At 34.1% G+C, this 19,748-nt stretch overlaps 1 protein-coding gene across 11 annotated transcripts in view; it reads right to left on the reverse strand.

Annotated features, from left to right (window-relative positions):
- The window catches only part of CFAP69 (cilia and flagella associated protein 69), a 66,800-nt gene that overhangs the window by 39,452 nt on the left and 7,600 nt on the right, over nucleotides 1-19,748 (reverse strand). For 6 of the 11 annotated variants that reach the window (XR_015162351.1, XR_015162349.1, XR_015162350.1 and 3 more), the window contains exons 2-9: nucleotides 17,713-17,772; nucleotides 16,196-16,261; nucleotides 13,551-13,660; nucleotides 10,743-10,819; nucleotides 7,200-7,298; nucleotides 4,060-4,209; nucleotides 3,781-3,958; nucleotides 1,992-2,115 (exon numbers count right to left, since the gene is read on the reverse strand). The exons of 1 other annotated variant lie outside the window; for it this stretch is intronic. Coding sequence is in view for 7 of the 10 variants with exons in the window: in XM_086396218.1 (XP_086252344.1) it covers nucleotides 1,992-2,115; nucleotides 3,781-3,958; nucleotides 4,060-4,209; nucleotides 7,200-7,298; nucleotides 10,743-10,819; nucleotides 13,551-13,660; nucleotides 16,196-16,261; nucleotides 17,713-17,772 (864 nt within the window). In the remaining 3 variants the exon portion in view is untranslated. Of the gene's footprint in view, nucleotides 1-669; nucleotides 818-935; nucleotides 2,116-3,780; nucleotides 3,959-4,059; nucleotides 4,210-7,199; nucleotides 7,299-10,742; nucleotides 10,820-13,550; nucleotides 13,661-16,195; nucleotides 16,262-17,655; nucleotides 17,773-19,748 lie in introns of those variants that run through there. 4 more of the 11 variants (XM_086396221.1, XM_086396220.1, XM_086396222.1 and 1 more) reach the window with 4 other exon arrangements.

The following is a 19,748-nucleotide window of genomic DNA, read 5'->3' on the forward strand; positions in this document are numbered from 1 at the left end:
ACACCCCCCAGTTCTTCATCCTGACATCAACCACTCTCATATATGAAAGGCTTGGTCAAGAGAAAACAAACAATTCCTATTTAACCCAAAAAGCCCTGAAGAATGACGAGAACCGCAAACATTTCAGCATGAGGGAACTCATTCCTTACAGAGAGATTCTAGGTGGACTTTGTACATTAGGAAGAATTTATAAGACAAACTTTGGGCTTTTGAGCTTGCAACTATATATTCCTACTACTTTAAGATCTACCTGTTTTCTTGAAAATGTGAAGATGTTATACCTGTTGATTCACATTCATGGAATTCACCCAAGTGTTTGCAAGGATGCTAATGAAGATTTATTGACTGACCAAAGGCTTCCACAGAAACACAGGTCCACCTACATATTGCAGCCTTGACTAGGAAGCTATGTAGGTAATGAATGAAAAAAATGACTTTTAGACTGAGGCCAGGCCCTGCACCTTAAAGAGATGCTAAAATTCAGGGTAAACCTGTAATCTTAGTGGTTTGAAGAACTAGAAGACAGAGGCAATCACAGGCAACCTGTGGGATAATATCAAAGAAATTAAGTATAATCAGTTTCAGAAGGACAGGAGAGAGAGAATGGTGTTGGAAAAATATTTAAAGAATTGTGGTCTCAAACTCTCCAAGTGAAAGTGAAAGTGTTACCTGCTCAGTCGGGTCGACTCTTTGAGACCCATGGACTGTAATCCTCCAGGCTCCTCTGTTCATGGAATTCTCCAGGCAAGAATACTAGAATGGGTAGCCATTCTCTTCTCCAGGGGATCTTCCCAACCAGAGATTGAACCTGGGTCTTCTGCATGGCAGGCAGATTCTTTAGCATCTGAGCCACTGAATCACTGGTTTTTCCTTAAATTTACATATTCAGCAAATTTAAATCAAAGTTAATAAGTAAATTTAAAGGAAATCAATACCGAATATTCATTGGAAGAATTGATGCTGAAGCTGAAGCTCCAATACTTTGGCCACCTGATGCCAGGAGCCATCTCATTGGAAAAGACTGATGCTGGGAAAGATTGAAGGCAGGAGGAGCAGGGGATGACAGAGGATAAGATGGTTGGAGGGCATCACCAACTGAATGGACATGAGTTTGGGCAAACTCCAGGAGATGGTGAAGGACAGGGAAGCCTGGCGTGCTGCAGTCCATGGGGTCGCAGAGTCAGACACTGAACAACACTAACATATTCAGGAAGATCTATGAATCTCAATCAGGGCAAATACAGAGAAAAAATAATATCTTGGCACATTATAGTAAAACTGCTGAAAACCAAAAACAGAGTGAAAATCTTGAAAACAGAGGACAAAGTGATACATTTTACATAGAACAGCAATTTGAAATAATGACTGCTTCTCATAGAAAACAATGGAGGCCAGAAGACAGTGGAATGATATCTTTAAAGTGCTAAAACAGAAGAAAAATTGCATCTAGAATTCCGTATTTTGTGAACACAGATGTCAAGAATTAAAGTTAATTAAAGCTATTCTAAGATACAAGAAACTAAGAAAATTTGTTGCTAGCAGTCAGCAGATCTGCATCACAAGGAATGGTGAAGGAAGTTCTTTGGGTGAAAGGAATGATAACAGTTAGAAACTCATATCATCAGGAAGAGATGAAAAACATCATGAACAGTAAATATTGAGTACATGAGGAAGATCTCAGCTGTCCAAAGGGATGCAAAGAAGAATTGGCAGACCGCAAGTATACTGGTGACCATAATGACATAACCTGGTATTTACAACAAAGTACATAAATATTGGGAAGATCCCCTGGAGAAGGGAAAGGCCACTCACTCCAGTATTCTGGCCTAGAGAATTTCATGGACAGTCCATGGGGTCACTCAAAGAGTCGGACATGACTGAATGACTTTCACTTTCACATAAATGTTACAACACCGTTTAGGACTCCTTCCTGCCCCCTACACCCACCGCTTCCACAATTAAAATTAAAATGCAATTTGATTTATACTTACAATCATTGGTGCCCCAGGATTTTGAGATATAATTGTTGTGATCACTAATATGTCATTTCTAAGCTGACGATCATAATGACTAACGCCTCTTATAAACAGATTTTTAAATACTTCCTTCAAAGCCCTAAAAAATAAAATCATATCTTTAAAGCTATATTTCTATGGAAATACTCAAGTATTTCCCACCAAAATCTCCCTTTTTTATTCATTTCAAAATATTTCTAATCTTTTCTCTTTCCAAATCTACCTGTAATTCACTGAGGGAGCAAATAAGAATCTCTCAATCGAGTCTATACATGGTGGTCAAAGTGACTTTTCTAAAATAAAGATTCAGTTACATCATTCTTCTTTCTAAAATTACTTAAAGGCTTTTTCCTTTGTTCTCAGGATAAAGTCCTACCTCTTTACCACGGCTTATCAGGCCTTCCATGCTATGATCTCTGCTAACATCGTTAGCTTCATCTTTCACCATTCTACCCTGTATTTTCTCTCTTACTATATTGAATTTCTTTAAATTTTTCAATTTTGCTAAATTCTGCTTTCCCTTCTCTTCCTCTGTCTAGGATGCTCTCTACATGCAAAACTCTTGTGTTGCTAACTCACATTTAGCATTCAGATACCAGATTAGGGTTTGTTATGAAGTGTTCATTAACTCTCCAAATACGGGTTAGGTTCCCTGTACAATGGGCATTTGTCACTTTATCTTCTAGGACCTGCTTGCTCTTCTTATGATAACAGTATCCTTATTTTTATTTAGGCCGTCACTCTTTCCCCACTTTTGTTTCTTGTGATGCTGCCTTTAACTAAAAGGAAGCTAGTTAGAGCATTCCTTCTTTCTGTCACTAGTAATTCACTCTGGAATGGGCATATGGTCAGCACCAGGTTAGCAGGAACTCAGAAAAGTTTTCTTTGAGCTTTTGGAACAGGAAGTCTTCTCTTCTGCTTGGTTTGGGGTTGTGATGATGTGATTCTAGACTTCTTGGGTCTAACCATATGGATCTTGAGACTTAAGCCAACACAGTGGAAAACAGTGAAGAGAGATGAAGCCGGCTCAAGTCCTGATATTTGCTGAGCCTTGAATACAGCTGCACATGAAATCAGTTTTATCCTTGACTCTGTAGTTACATGAACTCATAAATTTCCTATTTGGTTTAAATCAGTTGAGTTAGGGGTTCAGTCACTTGCAAACAAAAATGTACTGATCTACCCTCTTCTGGAGAACATGAAGGACCTTGCAACAATTCTCTTTCATAATGTTTAGTATGCTCTCTTCTAGTTGCCTATTTACTTGTCTCTCTTAACGTAATACAAGTGCCATGAAAGCCATGGCAGTATAGAGACCACCTCTATACTGTTTCCAGTTGTACTTCCGCAGCCTAGTACTGAACTTGGTACAGAGCAGACAGTAATTATTTGATAAATCAATGAATAAGTCTCACTCATTTTATTGCTAATTCTTACTGCAATATCTAGAAGAGAGTAAATACTCAAAAATAGGTTTACTAAATGAACAAATGAGAGAGTCCTTTTAAATATCTAATTTTACTTTATATATACTCAAGGACACAATTTACTTTTGTTAACAAACTACTTTAAATGTCTTCCACATAGAAAGAAAAGACTTGTTATTATGCAAATACATTTATACCATGGTACAAAAAAAAGTCCTGAAACATAGCTATCACATGAATCAAAAACCTAATTGAACACAAATTTAAACAGAGTTTAGTTATGTCACCAGCTATCATTTTAAGGCTAAAAACATTCCTATCTAACTCCATATACTTACAGCAAACATTTCAAGTTACTAAGCTGTTGTATGATTTCTTCTTTTGAAGATTTTTCCAGTAAGTTCCAAAGTATTTCAGATGAACGAAATAAAAGTTGTCCAGAGGGATCTGGGTCATTGAGGTGAGCACAGATTCCACTGGCTGCTTGTGCTTTCACCATTAAAGTACAATTAACTTCTGAAAATAAATTCTAAAATTGTTTTATAGACTCGACATTATTAGATAAAAACAAAAATAGTTGAGAATGAAGTGTTCAGTTATGTACGTAATATACAAACCAGAAGTTGAGAGATGTTGCAGAGCTTTAAGTACCCAAAGTTTCTCAACAAGTTGATTTTCAAGCAACTCCAATGACTGGATCATTGTTTTTGCCAGTTCTCCAACTTCAGCCATTTTAATCTTATATGAGGAACTAGCCTGCTGGTAACCTAACAACAATTAGTGAATAATATGTGCAATTATTTCACATAGAAATCATCTACATTAAACAAACAAATGAGTAATTTATCACTAAACAGCAACAACAACAACAAAAATTTTTTTAAAGTATATGGCAAAGGGTCGGAAACAACCGAGCAACGGAACTGAACTGATATGGCATTTTAAAATGGGATAGCATGGGGCAGGCAAATTTACTCTATAATAGGCCAGGTAATAAGTATCTTAGGTTTTGCAGCCTATAAGGTTTCTCTTTCAAATATTCAACACTGCTACCATAGCACGAAAGCAGGTATAAACTGTATAAAAATAAGTGGGCATGGCTGTGTTCCAATAAAAGTTTATTTACAGAGGGCTGGTTTTGGCTCAGGATCCATAGTTTGCTGATCCCTAGTGTAGAATTTGAAATAGGACCACAGTTTTAGAGACATATCTTAAATGCTAAAATGAACATTATTTCTTGTCTCTAGATATACTTTTCCATAAATGAAAATGGCACAATTACAGATACTAAATGTATTCATATTCAAGTCAATTCACGACTTTAGTGCTTTCAAGGAACCACAATTATGCAATTTGGTAATGTAATTTGGCAATGAAAATATAATGCTATTCTGATAAATGCTAGTGAAATGTAATGGTATTTTAAGGAAGTATGATTCTTGGTGATAATAGCCCCCATGAGCAACACCACCACCTCTCCTTTGACACAGCTGCACAGGTGGTTGCCCAACAATCTCTCAACTCAAGAGAGATTAAATACACAGCAGAGGGTACCTGCTTACTTGAGATGCAGCTATTTTCTCTCGTAGTGATATACTATCTACCTCCCTGATTTCTTGACTTTTGAGACCAACTAGATTCTTTGCCATGGTTCTGAGACATCTGTTATTTCATCTTTATGCATTTGATCTTTAGCCCCGGACACGGCCCTGTCCTTTGCTATGATGGGTTCTCTATGGTATGCCCTAGCTACTCACTTTAGGTATATAAAAAGTATAAAGAGGAAACCAAAAGTTGCATAATTTCATCATTCAGAGATAACAACCTTAACATTCTGGTATATTTCTTATAGTACTGATATTTTTAATATATCATATAATTTTAACAATACACTGTATGTAGAATTTTATGTTCAATTGTAGCCGCTAAACATTTTATTGTAAGCCTTTTCTCATTCTATAAAATATTTTCGCAAATCATGGTTTTATTTGCATAATAGCCTGGTTGCATGCCTGTACTTCATGCTTACTGTATCTTTATATATTTAGTTTACATTTATATAGAAGGATATTGTAATATTAAGGCTCATGAACCTGATTCCTGTCCCCAGGGATATGTCTCATACAATTGCCCTACTGATGACTTCTCAGCTGTGGTCCCAGATATCCAGCCATGCCATCACCTGAAACCAACTGTGTGACAGCTACTGAGAGCACTGCCTAAGGTTTCCAATATTCAGAGCCTGGTTAAATTAAGATCAGCCTCACTTTTCTGTACCTTAACTCCTCTGTCTTATCTTATACATCATTTGTTTCCTTTTTTTTCTATCTTAAAAAGACAGTGTATATATTGCCTAGGTTAACCTTATGCTTGTACTCTTAATTCCATCCTCTCATGCTTTGGGAATTTCTTCCTCTCATTTTCCACATACTAGCTTCTTGTTTCTCTGCCTATAGGGGAAAAAGAAGTTTTCCCCTATCCAAAAAATTATGAATGAAACCAAATATCTTCTTTGATTTTGCTACCAGTTGAGTTGTTCTCCATCTTCCTTCTTTTTCTTCTCCATCTGATCTTAATATATAAGTCTGCATTCACTGCCTCTATTCTCACAATCCTTTCATTCTTTGGTCTTGTATCTGTTCTATTTATGGCAATAGTTCCACCAAAGATGTACTAGAGTTTTCCAGATATCACATCAATTGGTACTTTGACTCTTCAATTACAGAAGCCTCTACAGTATTTGACATTAGGACTACTACTTCCTTCATCAAATATTTTATTCACTGGCATACAAGACATGACGATCTTTTGCTTTTCATCCTCCACTTTGAACCTTCTGTCACTGCCAATTTCTTTGGATCGTTTATTTCCCCCTGGATCTCAGTATGGGCCCTCTCCATGCTGTTATTCTTGGTTCTTTCCCATGTATGTGTTTTATCTCCTGGGAAAAACTCAAGCATCCAGATGGTTTCAATTTTCATCTCTATTTGGGTGAATTCCAAACCTGTATTTCCATTAGTATGCAGTGTCTACTATCTATCAAACACTTCCTCCTGTTTATCTCATTGATATCTCGAATCTGAGAGTTAATAATCTCTCTACTCATTTCTTCACTTCAGATGTCTTCCCATTTTCCCCTATTCTAAGTAATCTTTTTTTCCTACCAGAGTCTTATTTTCACCTATCTTAAGGAAAAGAGAACTTTAAAATGTATTTTATATCTTCTCTCCTTTCCTAAACTGATTATAAATTATGGAAACTATGAAGGTAGGAAATATATCCTAAAGTAACATTATATCCTCCATATTGCAAGTGCCCCCTGTCTTGATACTACCCATTTCAGTGTGACTCATTTTATCATTATATATTAAGATCCCTTAGCTGTAACATGCAGAATTCTTTTTCCAGAAGTGGTGGAGAATGGTATTAGCTTTGGGGATCTAACATTATAAATGTTAGAAAATAATAATATTATCAACAGTATTAAATTACATTAATAGTAATAATTATAATTAAACTAGTTTGGGTTTAACCTTAAAAATTCTGTTATAAATATTTAACATCAGAATATCTAAAGTTGAGAAAAACATAATTTTTTTGTTTAAAATGACTGAAGAGCTTGAGACTGCCAAAATAGACTGTTTTTGATGTGTTGCATTTATGATCCCCGCTCTGTCTTTACAAGTTCAAAGAGAAATGAGAATGTTCTGTTTTATAAAGACACAAGTTATTACTGAAACAGTATTGAAAACTTTACCTGTAATATGCTTTTTTGGTGGTTCTGCATGATAAAAGTCAATAATACACTTACAAATTTGAATCCTCAATTCAGAATTTTGTATTTTCATTAAGTCACCTGTCAGAAAGATGAATGAATGCTATTTAATAACAATGACATATGTTTATTTACAGTTTTAAGGATAAAGTGTTAGTAACATGATTATTAAAATATCATCATCAGAGATTCAAACTGGATCATGTAATTTTAAATACATACACACATACACACACACACACAAAACACCCTATCTATCCTTGTACCACTTGGCCAACAATCAACTCAGCCTTTCCTTCCCAAGAAGAAAAGAATGGTATTTAGCAGCTAGAACAAGATTGCCTAAGATTAAATCCTGCTTGACCACTTCAGTTCAGTTCAGTTCAGTGTCTCAGTCGTGTCCAACTCTTTGCGACCCCATGAATCACAGCATGCCAGGCCTCCCTGTCCATCATCAACTCCCGGAGTTCACCCAAACTCATGTCCATCGAGTTGGTGATGCCATCCAGCCATCTCATCCTCTGTTGTCCCCTTCTCCTGTCCCAATCCCTCTCAGCATCAGAGTCTTTTCCAATGAGTCAACTCTTCCCATGAGGTGGCCAAAGTACTGGAGTTTCAGTTTTAGCATCAGTCCTTCCAAAGAACACCCAGGATTGATCTCCTTTAGGATGGACTGGTTGGATCTCCTTGCAGTCCAAGGGACTCTCAAGAGTCTTCAACACCACAGTTCAAAAGCATCAATTCTTTGGCGCTCAGCTTTCTTCACAGTCCAACTCTCACATCCATACACGGCCACTGGAAAAACCATAGCCTTGACTAGATGGACCTTTGTTGGCAAAGTAATGTCTCTGCTTTTTAATATGCTATCTAGGTTGGCCATAACTTTCCTTCCAAGGAGTAAGCGTCTCTTAATTTCATGGCTGTAGTCACCATCTGCAGTGATTTTGGAGCCCAAAAAAATAAAGTCTGACACTGTTTCCACTGTTTCCCCATTTATTTGCCATGAAGTGACGGGACCAGATGCCATGATCTTCGTTTTCTGAATGTTGAGCTTTAAACAAAATTTTCACTCTCCTCTTTCATCAAGAGGCTTTTTAGTTCCTCTTCACTTTCTGCCATCCTACTACTTGTATAAACTTGTGTCTCAGTTTTCTCATCCATAAATTGGTATAGAAATAGTTACTACTTTAAAGATTGCTGTGAGAATTAAATGAGTTAGCCTTAGAAAAGGGCTGAGAGTTTTCCTCCCTAGATAGACAGCCAGTAATCTATTGCCTCTAATAATGTATCCTTTGCTTAGAAAAGTTCCAGCTGAGCTCTGCCCCCTCAGTTTAGTGACAGACTGGAAGATAGTGTTTCTAGGCAGTCTTTGTCCTGCTGGTAATAATTTTATGTTCAAGTTATTGTGGCAGGGATGGAGGATAGGGAAGATTCCTTTTCAGTCATATCTAAACAACTTCTGAATTGGCTTTAGCCTATACTTCAAACTGGATTGCATTTGCTCTGGCGAAGTCCTCCATGTATGATCCCTAAGAGAATCTGAAAATGATCAGTGGGATTCTGAAAATGATCCATGCCTTCTGGGCACCTGCAGAACAACTGCAGTCAGGAGTATCAGCTTCAGGATGGAAAAAGATCTGCTTGGATTCTCTGAGGGAAAGAGATAATTAGATGTCCCTTGAAGATCTGTGTTTTGCATTAGGTCCTGCATAATGTTTATCTCTGAGGGTAGTCAGTGAGTGGGTAAGCAAGTGGACAGGAGGAGGGAGCATGAAGGAGACAGCCTAGCTTTAGGAGAATCTATCTGCAAAAACTAACACTGGAGAAAAAAAAAAGACAGGCTCAAGATTATTCTCTTAATTTTGGGGGACCCTCCTTTGTGGTTGAAAACTATGTTTTGAAACAAATTAGGCAATAGGAACAACTAAACTTTTCCAACAAAATTACCCAAACCAAGTTTATGGGAAATGCTAAGGTTTCTTGTCTGTTTCACTATCATTTTAGTTCCTGTAAGTTCAGATCATCTTTCATGGTTTCCTGTTTTATAATCTCAGGGCGGAGTACCAACTTTTTCCTTCGTGTTTCCAGAATCCTGCTGTTAAGTGGAAAAATATCTATTATTTAGGAGAAAAAGTAATATAATTCACTTTTATAAACAGCACAAGTAGAAACTGGAAATTATTAGTTAAAATGAATATCCTTTTTTCAAAACTTTGTATTACAATTTAGTTTCAACTCATGTTTCCAGCAATTAATAAAGGACAGAACAGCAGTACTTATTGTAAGTAATCAGTGAAAGGAGTTCATTTTTTAGCTAAGAGTTCATATTGCCCTCAAATGAGGCAATAACATGCTCTGTGGGCAGGCATTCAACAAACAGCAGACTGACACAGTAAGAAAGGGCTATGTATTTATTATACAAATGCATATTTAAAAGTAATAAGGGCAACAGAGAGTTTTTAAATGTTATCAACCAAACCAAATCTACACATTTTAATCTGTTAATAACTATCATATCCTCTTCCGGGTTGGCTTCTCACTGTAAATTTCTATTGATGATAGAGATTCATAGAATTAAAGTTTCCCATTAGTTTCCAACCTGCCTGTTCCTTAAGGTCATCTTATCTAACTCCCCATGTTTATTCTAATATCCTTCTTCACCCACTGTAGGCCACAATAATTCCTCCCAAAGTATCTACAGATGAAGACTATGAAACTTTATTTAGACATAAAAGTGTTAGTGTCTATGTTAAAAATTTTAAATGATACTAGTACTTTACTAGTTTCTGTCATCTTTCAATATGGAATATAATGTTAGGAACATAAATATTCAGTAAATACTTACTTATAATTTGTATTTCTTTTGTTTCTACTATATAAACAAAAACTAAATTAATAAGCATAAATTTAATTTAGGATTTGTTTTGGGAACATGCTGTCATGTCTCGGGCTGATTCAAGGAGCCATAGTGTTTTATCTTATTTCTATTATTTTCTTTCTCTATAAAATTGAGCTATAAGCCAAATATAAACAACTGCCTGTGATTTTTTTATATTTTTGTATATAAAACACAGGCATCTTTATGTATATTATATTAAAGTTCCCAATATTCCAGCATTTTATGATCTTAAATTATTTAATAAATAATTGGGCCCTCAATCAATTCCAGCAATCAATTAGATTCAAGCAGTTATTAGAGTTCAAAGATGAAAACATTTCTGTGATTACTGAGAGGAACATGTACTTCTGATTTACACACAAAAAAATGTTAAACATTTCAACAAACTAAATACATAACATCAAGACATATAAGCACAAAGAAGTATCTGCCAGTCCTTATAATTAAGGAACAAAAAATCCTGTTGGTATCATGAAACACCTGAGTGGAAGATAATACAAAAATATCACCAAGCACACTATGATTAATCTGCAACCAGAAAACAAGAAAAGAGAAGGAGTATTCTTAGTGAAACTTAGTGAAAGAGATATTTCCTTCTTGTCAGTGGCCCAATCATCTTAACTCACCCAAAAGTCCAATTGAATTAGCAGTATCTTCAGCATATGTTATTTCATCTGATGCTTTCTTTTTCAAAAATGGCAAGCTTCAATAAGAATGAACAATATATGAGTTATGTTTAATGAAGTCCTTCACTGAAGCATCATTTGCAAAACAGAGGAAAATTTCTCTTCTAAAGATTAAAATGAGGATAAATAACCTGTTTCTTTAGTCCTGGAGAATTAACTACCAAAAAAAATTTGTTTTTCTAACCAGCTGACCAAAATAAAACAAAATAAAATTGGTTTATAAAAATGAAGAGAGATGGACATAAAAGCCAAGAGTTAAGAAAGCCATCTCGCAATACTACATAAATACAAAACTTAAGAATCCTCTTTCCTCTCTGAGGGTAAGATAATACTATATCTGTACTTCTATCAAAATTAGGAGTACACTAGAAAAGCTGATACAAATCACAGGTCTAGTTTTACCTATAGCTTAAAGGCTGTTTAGGGATTTTTCTTCCTGAAGTTTTGAAACTCCAGTTAATATATCTATGGTCTATTTGTTCTTAAGGGTTAGTGACTTTTTCCTTATTAATTGGATTAGTTACCATCCACAAAATAACAAATATACTTTTTGAGACACTAAAGAATTCAATTTAACAAATATTAATTATATTTGAATCATATTTCACACCAACATAACCAAAGTTATTTGAAAATAATTTATTGATTCACAAATCAGAAAAGATAGGGCACTTGAACCTACGTCATTAGTCTGTCAGAGAGATAAAAGTAATTTCCTAAATAAAAAATACCAACTATTTCGGCACTTCAGGAGTTCAAAATTTGAACTTTATATGCTATTTAAAGATATTTAATATCTTTAATATTAAAGCACTATATATATTTTATATATATAAGTATATATAATATATTACATATTATAATATTATAATATGTTATGTAATTATTATATTATATATAGACTATATATTTATATATATTATATATTATAATATAAATATATTATATAATTATAATGTATAATATAATATTATATATATTAATATTACGTATATAATATTAAAGTACTATATATATCTTATATATATAGTACTTTTAAATCATATTTTTCAAGAAAAATTAACCAAGTGGTTGAAAAACAGCACTGGGAACTATCACATATGGATATATATATATATATATATATATATATATATATACCAATTAGAATTAAAAGATATTTCAAGGTTAAACTATGAAAAGGAAAATTTTATAAATGTCATCAAGGTTCATTTCTAGTATTTTTAGGTGTCATTTCTAGAATTTTTCATTTCAAGTAATTTACTACTTGACACCCAGCTCATTGTTGAATCTCTAAAGTGAAAAACTCTAAAATGAATTCTTCTTGTCATATTTTTTTCCTTTTATTACCAAAGAAAACAACTAAAGGATAAAGCATCAGAAAAGTTTCCCACCAAAAAGGTTATGAAAAAAGTAAGCATTATGCTTCTGATGCACTGAGAAAAATGAATTACTTAGAGGCCAAAACAGAAGGGCTTGATTTTACTTTTTAAATTTTCAATGTTTTTATATCCCCAAAATGACCTGAAAAGGGAATCAAGTGAGGGTATGGTATGGAAAAGTGCATGATAAAAGGAGAAATTAGGAAACTTTTAAAAAAGAATGTGGACAATTATGAACTATGAAGGTAAGTGAAGAGTGCATCTCTAAAGATTTCTCATATTATGCAATGAAACATTCAGTTACAGCTTTCCTAAAGAACCAATTCTTGGTGGAGTGCTCAAGTAACACTGATACGGAAAGTAATGCTTGTGAACAAGATTGCATGGCCTCAAAATCTGAAACTATTTTACATAATATTATCTCACATCAATATAAAAATAATTTCCAATTAGTGTATTACAGTTCCTTGACAGCATTAGAGCAATAATTTATTTCTTTATTTTCCATGGTCTCTATTAAAAAGGCATGGTAAGGACTTTCAATAAAGTATTTTCAATCATTTGTTCAGGTATCAAAAAACTTAAATGAACTTAGTAGGAAAATTGGAAATATTATTGCTACTAAATCTAAAAGTGAGAGATATACTTACTATGTATAAATACTATTATTTATAATTAAAAGAAACTTTTTAAAGTTAAATTGGTAGAAAGGTTTAGAAGGTTCAATTGTCAAAAAGTTTATCTCTTTTTAAAGAAATTTCCTCTACTGTATTATATTGAAAACTGGGAATATGTATTTTAATATACATCTTGATTAGCAACTATATGGCTGTTCCCCCAAATGGTTGCTGAAACAATAGTACAGAGGATGGAATATATAAATTTTATAATTCTGATCTCTAATCTACATTTTGAAAAATAATCCCCCAAATAATTTGGTGATAAATCCTTCTTTATTCAAATTTGGAAGATCAAATAAAACATTTTGACTCTCATATCTTTGAGAGTCAAATATTTTAAAGAGATAGAAAAAACTAGACAGAAATTAGTATTATCCATAAATTTTCTCAAGGATTCTCTAAAAATACTATAACCTCTCATTTACATCTCACATTTCTCATTCACTTGAGGTAACTTATTATGAGAAAACACTTTAATATACTTGCAGTTTAAGTTCTTGTGGCCAGCAATCTCAGACTACAGTAAAATGGACTACCTTTGAGATATCAGCTGCTGGAATCAAGTGATCAAGTGAAGCTTCCTGAGTTCTATATTGCTTTGCTACACCATAAAGCATAATGTCTTTGTAAGATAAAACATAAAATACTGCATGCGTGCTAATATAAAATAAAGTTTAAAAACTTACCCACATAATTTTATGATATTATATGCAGGTTCTATAAAATGGGGCTGTGTTTTAATTTTTTCTGCACACAGATTCAGAATTTTAAATATCTGTGCTAAATCCCTTAAGGGCTTTAATATTGTTAGTTAAGAAATAAAATTAAGATTTTTATTAACATATTCTGTACAGTATTTCTATCAAGAAAGTCTATAGAACTCCATCTATTTCGTTAAACATGGTTGACCCTACTTTAATTACACTAATTTTGAAGTGTAAAGAGAAAAACAGAACCAGTTTTTTAAAGGAATATTATTTAACTGTCTCAGTAACCTCTTATTCAAAATATTTTTTCTCTTCTCACCACATCTTTAGAATCTGATTACCAACTACCACATCACATACTCAGTTGAGCAATAACTTATTATTGGCAATGAGTAATAACACTTTGAAAAAAAATAACTTAATGGCTCAATTATATCCTTCATCTCCACCCAAATATAAAACATACATTGCTCAGGAATAACCAAACCAAACCTACCTTACTTTCCTGCATTATTTTATTAACATTATTCAGTTGCCTTTTCTTGTTTTTAAGGTTTATATTGGTTGAAATTTTATTTAAGACTAGTTTATGAAAGCAAAATGTACCCTTCTAGACTTTCAGGTAAAAGCAACTTTTATTTTATCTGTTTAAAAAACCCAATTGATACATAAACAAATTTCACTTTTTTAATAGTTAAGGGGACGTGGTAACTGTGACTTGTATTTCTTGACTGAATCTGATCACTTCTAGTCTCTTTCTAGGAGCTTCTCTGAAAAAGACAGGAGAACTGGATGTATTAGAAATACAAACTTCCATTAACTTCCTAGGGAAATGACTAAGCTACCTCTCTAACCTATCCTTGCTTTATGTTTTATAAAGTCTAAAGTCAGATTACTAAAGACATTCAGAAACAGAGCCGTTTGCCACCAGCTCTCTGGCCTGAAGAAGAAAAAACAATGGAGGTGTTGAGTTACCAGGTTAAGATAGGAAAAGAAATCACGTGCTAGTACACTTTCTCGGCTACCAGTAAACAATGCTTGATAGCCACAAGCCCTCAGTAGCTGACTGACCAAACAAATCCATATAAAACAAGGCTAAAATAAGGTGAGAAAAGAGTTAGAGAAAATTATAAGGCACATTTCTCTAAATGGGAGGCTTACGATGTTTTGAAATATTAAGCTACATTAGAGACTGGTATTTCCTTTAAACCTGGTTGGACAACTGTTAAAGTTTATTTAGATCAATACTACTGTAATTGTAGTTGTGGACCATGCCAGTTCTGGAACTGTATGTTACCAGTCTATGGAAAAATAACTATAGAAAGTGAGTTTCCTGTGACAATTCTATTGTATTTTATAATACCATGTATATGCAAAGATTAAAAAAGAAAACAACCCCCTGGCAGCAAACTGGTTCTGAATCACACATAGTTTTGAAACACACTAGTCTCTATATATTCATGGGGGTATATTCATTGGGAATAACACATTTATAGAATGTTTTGAAGATTATCAAGCAATGCTGGTGTGTTATCTAGTCTTCCTTGTGACCTCATGAGGAGCTATTATCCCTGTTTCATAAGGGTGAAAAAATTAAAAAGTTTATCAACAGTGCAAATACTCAAGTAAATTGGTAGAAACAGGACTTTGACTTGTCCCTCCTAACTACATCTACTGTCTCTCTGAGTCTATAGAAACTGACACTACACAGTTAATGTTGCATTATACTGTTTCTTCCGCTTTATATTATCTGGTAAAAATATAATTTTTTAAAAGACATAAAATGTTAGATATTTTCTGTGGTAAACAGAATAATGGCCTGTTCAATGATATCTCGGAGAAGGCAATGGCACCCCAGTCCAGTACTCTTGCCTGGAAAATCCCATGGATGGAGGAGCCTGGTAGGCTGCAGTCCATGGGGTCGCTAAGAGTCAGACATGACTGACCGTCTTCACTTTCACTTTTCACTTTCATGCATTGGAGAAGGAAATGGCAACCCACTCCAGTGTTCTTGCCTGGAGAATCCCAGGGACGGGAGAGCCTGGGGGCTGCCGTCTATGGGGTCACGGACAAGACTGAAGTGACTTAGCAACAGCAGCAGTAGCAGCAACAATGTTATCTACATCCTAACCCCTAGAACCTGTGAATGTTACCTTTCTTACTATATGGCAAAGGGAATTTTCTGATGTGATTAAAAGCCTTGAGATGGGAAAGTTTTCCACGATTATCCAGGTAGGCCAAATACAATCACAGGGTCCTTATAAGGAAAGGAGAGGCAGGAGAGGGTCAGAGAAGTGATGACAAAAGTAGAGGTGAGAGGGGTGGTCCTTTGCTACCTCTTGGGAAGGGCCCAGGAAGCCAAGGAATGCTGGCTGCTAATAGAAGCTGACAAAGGCAAGGAATGGCGTCTCCCCTTGAGCCTTCAGAAGGAACCAGCCCTGCCAACACCTCTCCTTGAGCCCAGTGAGACTTCCAGACTATAAAACAAAAAATGTATGTGGTTTTAAGGCACTGAGTCTGTGGTAATTTGTTACAGCAGCAATGGGAAACTAACATGTTTCCTAATAAAAATTCTCCCATTTTAGGATAAAGGAAACAAACATACACATATAAGTAAAGGATACAAATCCATTTTGATAACACTGCACCAATTTCTTGACAGATTTAAGTTGTCTTTCTTCCAAATCATCCTGAAACAAATTATCTATTTTAGTTGTTTTGTGTTATTCTGTTGAGATTTTTAAAATTTTCCCTTAATGTAAGAAGAAAGACACATTATCAGGTAATTCTTAATGTAAGAAGAAAGACACATTATCAGGTAATTCTTAAATTACTTTATTATAATGTAAGCATTATAAAATGCTCCCTAAAATAGTGAAGGTAAAAATAAACTATATATTCAAATAGGAAATTGCAAATCAAAACTAGATTAATATAAAAGCAGTAACTGTTTCCAGAAATATTAATAATACTTGAAGTATGTTGAGCATTTTTCTATGCCAAATACCATTTAGGCAATATAGATAGATATCATTTCATTAATCTTCAAAATAACCTTATTAGGAGGGTATTTTTATTACCCTTCTTTTTTGGAACAGGAAACTCAGTTGAAACACTAATTACTCCAAATCATACAGCTAATAACCGGTGATGTATGAAGTCAGTTTTGACCATCTGACTCCAGAAGTTGTATTTTTAACCTAAAATACACCGAATATAATGGCTCAAACTAAACATCTTCAGTCAATTTAAACAAAACATACACACACACACATATTTTGGCTACCCTTAATTAACAAGCTATTAAGAGCTCTATGTAGTTGGGTTTCCTTTTTTAAAAACTGTAGATATATTCACAATTAAAAATAACTTTCACAACAATCAGAGCCAACAAAAGAAATTATTCTTATAAAAGGCATTATTTTTATTGTGTTTTTTCTTTCTATGTAAAAGTATAGAAACTAAAAAATGTTACGACAATGACTAAATTTTTGCACCTGTTAATCACAGGACATTGTTTTGATACGATGGTCAGCCTACTTCCCACATACTGAAAGCATGCAATCTTCATCCTGTAATAATTTTCTAGTGTATACTGACTTTTTAGGCATTCAGTCAATTCTTGAGTAACATCAGCAGAGTGTCCTATAAACATGTATGCACATGCATTTATTATCCTTTCTGCCAAAGCCTAAACTCTCAGTTTTGAGTCTTGTATCTTTATTTCCATTACATTCTGTATGAGAGTTCTCTCAAAATAAATTACTTATGACTGTGTATGAGTATGTATATATCCTAATTTCATATCAGAAAATTTTTAAGTACTATATCATGATACATGTTTCCTACCCTTGCGCCCACATCCTACTTGGTAATAAGCATGAACAAAGGCTAGATGAGTCAAATATACTCTTATGATTTCTGTTTATATTCACCCGTATAACATATGTATATATTATATTCATATATATGTACCTACCAGGTTAAATATATTCATACTAAATTTAAACAGAAGACATATACTGTTTGAAATGTTGTCAATGAAAGGAGAAATGGGACTTATATTTAGGGGAGTACATATTACCTTTCAGGGTAATCACAGTTTCTAAGTGAAATGGAGAAATTTTCTCCCAAAGCTTACTTTACCAGTCTCTTCGAAGAGTTTGATGACACGATTTAGGTCCATAGACTTGAAGGCACCCTAAAAACACAATTCACAGTATTCTGTATCATGAGAATCAAGAAATCACATCAAACACATTATTTTTATATGGTATTATCTCTTAGCAACTTAAAAATACCTTATGACAAAAAGAGAGTGAGGGGAGAATGAAAAGCAGCTGAGACTTATAGGAGTAAATAAATTTTGGAGTTAAAAAAAAAATACCCTCTGAATTTTGGTATTATTTTAGAGTCTCAATGTCTTTAAATTTCAATAGTTCCAAAAGGCCCAAGAGAGCATCTGGAATAACAGCACTTCCATGCCTTGAGAAATAAAGTGATTTCATACATATTACACATTTCATGGATACACATCGTATACACTGAGTTTGTCTATGCAGATATACCTAAGACTAGCTTCTAAACTACAGGTAGGAGACCACCTTCCTGAACTAGGTATCCCTTTTCCCAGCACTCTTACATCACCCATATTAGAAAACAGGAACTGCCAAGTTCTACAGATTTTACATCTTAAAGATTTATTGAGCCCACTCCATCATTTAAAAAAATTTTTTTATTGGAATAGAGATGCTTTACAATGATGGCATTGTTTTGTTCATATTATGGCTGAGTGATATTCCACTGTATATATGTACCACATTTTCTTTATCCATTCATCTGTCAATGGACATTCAGGTTGCTTCCGTGTCCTGGCTGTTGTAAAGAGTGCTGCCATAAACATCAGGATGCTGTATCCTTTCAAATTATGGGTTTCTCGGGATATATGCCGAGGAGTAGGATTTCTGGCTCATATGGTAGCTCTATTTTTAGTTTTTTAGGAAACCTCCATACTGTTCTCCATAGTGGCTGTACCAATTGACACTCCCACCAACAGTGTAACAGGGTTTCTCTTTTCTCCAGCATTTATTATCAATTTTTTGATGACGGCCATTCTGACTGGTGTGCGATGATATCTCCTTGTAGTTTTTGATTTGCATTTCTCTAATAATTACTGATGTTGAGCATCTTTGCATGTGTTTTTTTTGGCCATCTTTGGGAAATGTCTATTTAGATCTTCCACCCATGTTTTGATTGGGTCGTTTTTTGATATTGAGCTGCATGAGCTGTTTGTATATTTTGGAGATTAGTTCCTTGTCAGTTGCTTTGTTTGCAAATATTTTCTCCCATTCTAAGGGTTGTCTTTTTGTTTTGTTTATGGCTTCTTTTGCTGTGCAAAAGCTTTTAAGTTTAATTAGGTCCCATTTGTTTATTTTTATTTTCATTACTTTAGGTGGTGGATCGAAAAAGATCTTGTTTTGATGTATGTCAAAGAGTGTTCTGCCTATGTTTTCCTCGAAGAGTTTTATGGTAGTTGGCCCACTCCAGCTTAATGATTTATTCAGTTCTTATTTCTCACTCAGTTGTGAAGCCTTCCTGCTATTTGTTCTCCCTACCTCTAGTCTTGCACCCTTCAACACTGTCCTCTACCCCTCTGGTCAGAACAATAAAACTCAAATCTGAACACAACACATCTAAATCATTCAGTGACTCCACTAATGCCCTTCCCCCTCCTCTGTTTTCATTGTTGTTACGATCCTATCCGTCTCCTTGGTTAACCCTCACAGGTCCTTTGAGACACAGTTCATGTGTCGCCTCCATTCTTATCATCAAAATACATCTTATTATTTTTATATACTATTTTCTGTTTTATATATTTACTTATATTTTATTTTCTGTTTTTGCTTCCACATATAAAAACATAATTTCATTTACTGCTAACACTATTTTATATTCTGATTTTTAAGTCTATAATACATACATTTCCATATTTCTACATAGTCATTATTTCATTGCCTCCTAGGTCTAGAATTTCCTTTCCTTTCACAATTACAAACTAATATGTTCTGATCTTAAGAAATGTCAAATACAATTTTCAGTTAAGTGTTCTAACTTTGTCTGCAGAATAAGTCCCTGAGTTTACTTAATATGATTTTCATTTTAAAAATTATCAAAAAA

This window comes from Bos grunniens, chromosome 4 (genome assembly GCF_055505025.1).
Source record: "Bos grunniens cultivar Pamir isolate PY7600 chromosome 4, Bosgru_T2T1.0, whole genome shotgun sequence".
Lineage (NCBI taxonomy): Eukaryota > Metazoa > Chordata > Mammalia > Artiodactyla > Bovidae > Bos > Bos grunniens.